At 40.3% G+C, this 8695-nt stretch overlaps 1 protein-coding gene across 1 annotated transcript; it reads right to left on the reverse strand.

Moving 5' to 3' along the window:
- Positions 1-3063: 3063 nt before the first annotated feature.
- LOC142225312 (uncharacterized) lies at positions 3064-8252 on the reverse strand. Its single transcript, XM_075295086.1, has 2 exons — positions 7088-8252; positions 3064-7013 (listed from the first exon to the last, which is right to left on the reverse strand). The coding sequence occupies exons 1-2, from the start codon at positions 8250-8252 to the stop codon at positions 3064-3066; spliced, it is 5115 nt and encodes a 1704-aa protein (XP_075151201.1).
- Positions 8253-8695: the final 443 nt, after the last annotated feature.

Raw genomic sequence — 8695 nt, forward strand, 5'->3', positions numbered from 1 at the left:
GCCAATTTCCATATTAATTAAAATTTTTCAAAATTGTAGCTAGTCATTCGCCGATGCAACTAAGGCTTGGATGGACATTATGAACCACGCAAACCAAGAATAGTTTGAAGTTGGGAATGAGAGATGTAAACTAGTAGAGTTTTGAATAAATACAATATAAAGAATTTTTTGCATCGCTTTTATCGGGATAGCTTAACTAAATTAAATTAAAAAATATTCACAATTTCTTTAATTCAAAATTAGGGTTTTTACATTAGGTTTACGACTTTTGCGACATACGTATCATACCGTCGTAAAGGTATGTCCTGATCGTCATAAAGATTCATGTTTTGTCTGCACGCAGGTCAACTTTGAAAATGGGTTAAATCGGTCAAGGTTTATAAAGGAACTCTATCAATATGCCCCATATAAATCCACCTCCACCGATTTGGAAATATAGGGGCATTCTAGGTCTACAAATATATATGACCAATATGGTCTATACCGTTCCACGGTTTGTGATCACAGCGAAAGGGGTTTTGCCGTATTATGGCTCACTCCCGGCGAACCGCTGTCTTGAGATGATGGACACTTTGGTATATTTTAGTGACATTTTTTACTCTCCAAAATGCACATTCGGAGATTTTTTAGTGCCAAACTCATTCTTCAAAGTGCCCAACGGATTCAGATCTAGAGATTTTGGTGGTCATTGTGCGGTAAAAGCGAGGAACCTTTTCTAAGTCATTCTTGGTTAACGTGTGCTGAGAGCGATAGTTCTAAGGCCTGTTGCAATTCCTTATTCCCGGCGATGAACCATCTAGAGATGATCGAAACTTTGGTAATTTTTAGTGCCAACCTTATTCTACAAAATTCCGCAGTCACCAAAATCAAACAGATTCAGATCCGGAGATTTTGATGGTCATTGTGCGGAATCCTGAATCCTATTAAAATGTCCATGATCTCCAACCGTTATCGTTCTAGTTTTTTTTTTTTTGTGAGCTCGGTGAGCTTTTGAAATGTAATGGCTTTAGCCCAAGCTCATTTTTCAATATGTGCTGGGTCAATTCTCGTGATATGCTCAACTCACGAGCAAGTTTTCTATATGGTGGCGTGGAATTCGATCAAATCTGTTGCTTTTTCCGTTTCACGCTTGTATTCCATCACGAATAACTTTATTTCTTAATGCAATACATCAAAATGCTTTTGTAATCTTGTAAACAATAAAATGAACTATCATTGGAATAAATCTGTCAGCAGTCTGACTAGCCGCTTAGATATGATAGCAACCCCAAATTGGTTTCAATACACGTCAGCCACCCTGTATATGTACATAGAAATTGCTTACAATTTGAATAATTCCCACATTTATAGATAGTGTTTATCTTTTAGTGCACTAAACATGTTTAGCCTCCCAAATCTAATGGGGACTTTTTATATCACCGGCGGAGCACTTCTGGAGCTATCCACAAAAAAAAGAAAATTATGGCACAAGTTGAAAACACCATGCAGTGGCACAATAAAATTCTTGTAAAGGTTTAGTTTGTTCTCTTATTTCAGTTTATTCAAGCATTTCTTCTTTAGTTCAGTTTTATTTGTGATACAAATTTACGATTATATTCTTGCGATAATTACAATTTCAATCAAAATTTCAATATAATTTAAATTCGATGACTTCACGATGATTAAACCTTTTTTTGAACTAACACTCCTACACCAATTAATATAGTAATAGATAGATAGATAGAATAAACTTAAGATTAAAGGATGGAAAAATATCCCAACTCCCACAAAGTGGCCATATTTCCATAATAACTCGATCTTAACATCCAATGAAAGTCCAGCCAATACAACTTCACAGATGGCGTTGACTTCTAACGTAACTCTAGTATCAACATCCCGGCCCCTTTGCAGTACTCTGCAAAAAAAATATGATAAAATAATTAAATTCCTTGTAAATGTTCTGGTACACCATCGATTCCAATATAACAAATTTTATAGATGAAAATTTCCCTCAAATGAAGATAAGGATAAAGTTAAGGCAAACAGGTTCCAGAGATGATATACCCAAAAATAGTAAATTGCGCGAGAGGTTTCCCGAACGTTCCACCAACGACTCCATTCCGTATAATTTTTGAATATAGATCACCCCCTAACGAAAGGTGTACCTCACCCGACATATAGAACTTGGGATCCGCCAGTTGCAGTCCTGGGTATTCGTCAATAATGCGACTATCCACTGATTTCTTTGGCGTCAATATTCTAAATCTTTTACGGACTTCCGCATATATCTGAATGGCATGGTTCATTCCGCTGCCTCCACGTAGTTCCAATGAGCACCTTACTCGGTTTCCAATTTTTACTAGCGGTTGGCCCAGTTTTCGGGCTAGAGACTCATCTATTATAGTCGTCTCCGCACTTTGATCTATTAAGGCTCGTTCATAAACATGGCGATCACCACAAACAATCTTCACAACCGCTGTCGGGCGGAGCATTATAGACTCGTGAATACTATACGAGTTAGAAGGGTTCATCAATTCCTTACGAGCAGGATTATCCCTAATCGTTTCTCGGGATGTATAGGAGACAACTTCTCTTGATTTGTTTGAGGACGAACTAGGTCCCACTTGACGCCTACTCTCGGACGAACTAGGTCCTTTTTGGCGTTTGGAGTCAGACGATCTAGGTCCTACTCCAATTTGAGATTTAGACGAACGAGGTCCTAGTCTCTTAACCACACTTTTCACAACCTTTCTGGACGAACATGGTCCTGGTTTATGAAGCAAAGTATGGTGCATATCACCACATTTCTTACATCGTCCCTCACTGCTACACGTGCGCCAGGTGTGATCGTGGGCCAAACAGCCGGCACAATGTTTGTATATTGAGACAATCCTCATTCGTTCTGAGTAGTCCATTGTCAGGAATTTTCTACAAAATCTAAGAGGATGATCTTGTAAGCATAGCCGACACACAATTTTCTGTTTGTCTCCTCGGTTCTCTGAATAATATTTCTTTGCCTTAACCATTGTACAAAATTAACTGAAAGGAGAAAAAAAATAAAAAGAAAGGAAAGAAATTTTCTGGTTAATCCATAGGAAGAGGAACCAGTTTAACTATGGGACGTACAAGCGGACCCTTCGACGTTCGGATCTCAGCAACCCTGACCTTTCCATCCGCTCCTGGGAAAACCTCTAATATTCGGCCTAACCTCCATTCATTAGGTGGCAAATTGTCATCTCGAATGACAACCATATCTCCTACCTTTAGATTCGACTCAACAGTTTTCCATTTATTCCGCTTAACTATCTCCTTCAAGTATTCCTCTTTCCAACGCATACACAAATTTTGGTTAATTGCTTTTACCCTTTGCCAACGATTCATGATAGAAAGGGGAGCCTCATTGATCTGTGGCTCTGGGGGTGACAAAATTGGACCACCAACTAAAAAATGCCCAGGAGTAAGGGCGTCAACACATGAAACGTCCTCCGATAAAGGGCAGAGAGGCCTAGAGTTCAAACAAGATTCAATTCGGGCTAAAAGCGTGGAAAATTCTTCAAAAGTGTATCTCAAGTTGAACGTAATTCTTCTAAAATGATGTTTGAAGGATTTGACGCCTGCTTCCCACAGGCCACCCATATGTGGCGCTCCCGCTGGATTAAAATGCCAATTTAAACCATTATTAGAGTAACTTTGAACTATCTCTGAACTTGTATTTCGAATGAAATTTCGAAAATCTGACCGCAATGCCCTTGACGCTCCTACGAAATTCGTCCCATTATCCGAAAACATTTCCTTGGGACAGCCACGGCGAGAAACAAACCTGGCAAATGCCGCTAAAAAGGTAGCTGTTGTTAAATCGCTAACAGCTTCCAAATGAATCGCTCTGGTTGCGAAGCAAACAAAAATCGACGCATAGCCCTTGGTAATCAGACAAGCTCTCCCTCTATAATTTTTGATATCAAAAGGGCCGGCAAAATCAACACCCGTTCTCGTAAACGGCCTGTCAATAATTGTCCTAGCCACCGGTAAAGATGCCATAATCTGTTCCTTCGACCGTTTCGAACAAATCGCACAAATTCTGCACTTGGCTATGACAGATCTTATTAAATTTCTAGATCTTGGGATCCAGAACTCAGTTCTCAGAACTCTGAGCATTAACTGATTTCCTCCATGTAAAGTAATTTTGTGAATAAAGGTTATCAAGAGCCGTGAAAGTTGGCTCTCGTATGGCAATATAATTGGATGTTTCTCATTAAATGACAAAGAGGTTGCATTAGCTAGACGTCCTCCTACTCGAATCAGTCCTTCCCCATCGATAAATGGATTTAAGTTAAGCAACTTGCTTGTAGTAGGCAGAGGACGGTCGTTTGATATCCTGAAATACTCGTCCGGAAAATAGACCTTCTGAGTGACAATAATTAGTTTTATTTTAACCAGTTGTGACTCACTAAACGAAGAGTGTTTTTCTGACACTTGTGACGACTTCCTCTTTACCAGTAAAACAAGTCTGTAAACATATGACATTACTCGCAACGCTCTTGAGTATGATGAAAAGCGAAGAAGAATATCTTCAAAATCCTTAATATAAGTAAAATGTACATTTATGCTTCGACATTCTTCTTCAGTGTGAAATTCGTTCCCTAACTGAACATCCCAGATGCTCGAAGCTCTCATCCATGATGGGCCATGCCACCACAAAGAATTTCCAATCAATCCATGTGATCGAACACCTCTGCTTATAATGTCTGCGGGGTTATGTTCTGAAACAACGTGTCTCCAACAGTCCTTCCCAACCAAATCTACAATTTTCGATACCCTGTTAGAAACGAAGGTTGTCCAGGAAGCAGGGGGTTTCTGAAGCCAAGCAAGCACGATCGTGGAATCACTCCAGCAAAAAAACTTGATACATTTATTGTCAAAGCTTAGATCCGCCCTCAAAGCGCCTATTAGTTCTGCCAATAACAGTGCTCCACAAAGTTCCAATCTTGGTAATGAAATTGTCTTTAAAGGAGCTACCCTTGATTTAGCTAGCAACAAATGGGTTTGAATATCCCCATCAGCAGACTGTACCCGGGCATACACACATGCTCCATACGCCTTCTCAGAAGCATCAGAGAAGCCATGAAATTCAATGTGGCAATTTGGGTCAAACCCAATCCAACGCGGTAGTTGAACGTTGTTTAAGTTTTCATAATCCTTCACAAACTGCCTCCATTGAAGATCACTAGACTCAGTCAAGCACTCATCCCAATCTGTTTTTTCCGTCCATATTTGCTGCATCAACATCTTCGCCACAATAATTACGGGCCCTAACCAGCCAGCAGGGTCGAATAGAGTAGAAATTATAGATAAAACCCTCCTCTTTGTAAAAATGTCCTCCTGAAGGATAGGTTTTACCGAAAAATAGAAACTATCCTTTTTGGCATTCCACCTAATGCCCAATGTCTTAGCCTTGCTTTCCTCATCAATTTCTAAAAAGTGCTCACTCAGAAGGTCTTCGGCTGGTAAATCCCTCAATATACGTTCATCATTTGAAGTCCACTTCTTCATAGAAAATCCCGCCGAAGATAAGGCCGTGATCAACTGATTGCGAGCGTCTAGAGCCAAAGAGATATCGTGTGATCCAGCGAGAGCATCATCAACATACATCATATGTCTTAAAATTCGTGCTGCCAATGGCAACTCATCCTCGACATCCTTGGCTAGCTGCAACAAACTCCGTATTGCCAAGAAAGGCGCGCAATTGATACCAAAGGTTACCGTTTTCAGTTCAAAATCTTCTACCGGCTGCCTAGGATTGTCTCGAAAAATTACTCTCTGGAAACGGGAGTGCCTATCATCGACAAGTATTTGGCGATACATCTTCTCAATGTCGCCATTAAAAACATAACGATAAAACCTCCATCTTATGAGCAACAACGTCAAGTCGTTCTGTAAAACCGGTCCGGGATAGAGAGTATCGTTTAAGCTTAGGCCACTTGAAGTCGGACAAGATGCGTTGAAGACTACCCTCAGCTTCGTGGATGTCCTCTCCGGTTTCACCACCGCATGATGAGGCAAATAAAAATCAAGATCCCCTTCCGATGACTCAGCTACTCTAATCATCTGTCCTAAAATTTCGTATTCCCTTATTACGGTATCGTACATGTCTTTCAAATCCGGTTTCCGTAACAAAGAAGATTCATTCCTCAGAAACTGTCTGAATGCCTTGGTCCGGGACATTCCCAATCCTTTTCCTTCCGCATGTTGAGGTTTGAATGGCAGACACACGATAAACCGACCATCGGTGGACCTTCTAGTTGTTCTCGTGTATAAATCTTCACAATATGTTTCCTCCTCAGTCATAACAGGGGCCATTGGTGGTTCTTCCAGTTTCCAGAATTTCTCCAATTGTTGGGTCAAAGACACCTCGGTGCAGAAGGAAACCGTCGTGGTTAATCCGCCACTCTCACTATCGAGCTGACCAGTCAATACCCATCCAAATATAGTGTTCTGGGCCACAAGTGAGCCAAGGACATTACGCTGAATACCATCCAGAATAACTTGTGGGTAAACATCTGCACCAATTAAAATATCCACCTGATCGCTTTTCGCAAAGTACGGATCTGCTAATCTTATATCACCCACAGAAAAGCGTTCCGGGAGTGAAATGGAGGAACTAGGCAATCTCCCTGTCAGATGCGGAAGTACCAAACCACATATTTCTATTATAATGTCATCATCCCTTCCTGATGTCAATTCAAATATACATTGTTTCTGAGTCAAACCGGCCAATGCATTGTTTAAACCAGATATCCTGGCGTTTATTCTTGTAGTCGGTAACCCGAGACGCCTCTGAAGCCTTTCTGAAATAAACGATGCTTGCGATCCAGGATCCAACAAAGCCCTCGCATTGTACAGTACCCCATTCACCCTAATATTCACTACGGCAGTACCTAATAAAACATGCCTGGACGACGTAGCAAAACAGTTCTGAATATCCTGCTCCCTGTGAGAACTCTCCTGAAAATTATCTTGACCCGTAGCAGGACAGTCTACACCAACCGTGATAGAAGGGATAATGAGGTCTGCGAATCCCTGTGTAACAGCGTGTTATGTCGAAGCTTACATCTCTCGCAGCTGAGTTTACTAGAACATTGGTTCAACCTGTGTTTATTACTAAAACAGTTAATGCAAAGATTATTCTTCTTAATGACAGCAAATCTATCCTCCTGACTCATCCGTAAGAATTTATTACAATTCTTCAGAAAATGATCCTGGGAGCAGGCAAAACAACTAATTTTATTAGAACTAGTCTGGTAGGTCCTCAATTTCCTCTGTGAAGGAGGTTCGTTAACATCAACATGGGAAAAATCGAAAACGGTTTCCAACGACTGGAATCTAGCTGTCAAAAATCTATCAAGATCTGCCCATTTCGAAATTTCGGTCTTATCCTTCACTGTCTGTTCCCATAATGAAAGCGTTGTCATTGGAAGCCTGGTAGAGCACAAAAATACAAAAATTGGATCCCAGCTCTCAATGCACACTCCATGCAGCTTTAAAGAGGCAATGCAGTTATTAATCTCTCTCTGAATTCTTTTTATTTCCCCCGCGGACTCGTATTTGACAGGCAGCAAATTAAAAAGGATTTTGAGCTGACTATTAACTAGAATTCTTTTATTCTCATATCTGTCCTTCAGATTATTCCATGCAACTTCGAATCCTTCGTTAGTCAATTGAGACTTCTTAACAATCTCCAATGCCTCCCCTTGTGTATTCTGACGCAAGTAGAACAACTTCTCTACTGGGCTTATTGACTGACAATCGATATAAACAGCCGTAAACATATCCCTAAAGGATGGCCAAGAAAGGTAATCACCATGGAAAATTTCCGTAGTACAAGGAGGTAATCGCAAACGATGATCGTTACCTCTATTTTCCCCTGACTGAGAAGTCATCGGACTGGCTGAAAGCGCAGTGGACGTGAGAACGGACCTACTCAAAAAAGACTGAGAAAGTTCCCCCATCCCTGCGGCGCAGGTTATATATGCCTCCCTACACTGTCTAAAAAGATCAGACGCCTCCTTTTCCTGCTCCTCTGCGCATTCGCAGTCTACGTTAAATTTCTCGTAGGATGTCTTAACCTTGTTCCATAAACTTTTAAACTCCTCTTTACGTACCTCCACCGTATACATTGTGTGTGCCGCAGTAGACATCGCATTGTACTCCCTCTCAAATTCCAAAAATAATGCCGCAAACCTTTTAAATTTTCGAAGTAGAACCGGATCCGCCATTTCGCGATATTACCCTATCTAAACCAGACTCAATCAATCAAAAAATACAATCACGTCTCTTCCCCAGAATATGAACCACGAATTCGATCACTACAACCCAAAAATGCTTCAATTAAATTTTCAATAGATCTTCAAAAATTCCCAATTAAACTTAATCGATTCAACAGACTTTCCAATAAATCCAAAGGACAATCACCAAATTAACCGTATCGATAAATAATTCACTTGAAGTCAGTGATCGAAACTATCCCTTCTTAAATAAACACGAATACTCCAAAAACTCAAATTCATACTAATCTCCACGCCGGCCCGTAAAGAAAAACAAAACTAAATATAAAAGGACGTACGCCTCAATGTCACAACATGTTTTGAAAGCTCCAATCCAATTTTCAATATCGTCACAGATCAAAAAATATAAGCCAGTTTCAAGTTATTATTTCTCT

Source organism: Haematobia irritans, chromosome 2, assembly GCF_050003625.1.
Source record: "Haematobia irritans isolate KBUSLIRL chromosome 2, ASM5000362v1, whole genome shotgun sequence".
Taxonomy (NCBI): Eukaryota; Metazoa; Arthropoda; class Insecta; order Diptera; family Muscidae; genus Haematobia; species Haematobia irritans.

Bases quoted from the DNA above. Each gene is read 5' to 3' on its own strand.
- LOC142225312 (XM_075295086.1), bottom strand. From the start codon at position 8,252: ATGGCGGATCCGGTTCTACTTCGAAAATTTAAAAGGTTTGCGGCATTA. The intron at 7,014-7,087 runs GTAAGCTTCGAC...CGGTTGGTGTAG, and splicing joins TAAACTCAGCTGCGAGAGAT to ACTGTCCTGCTACGGGTCAA.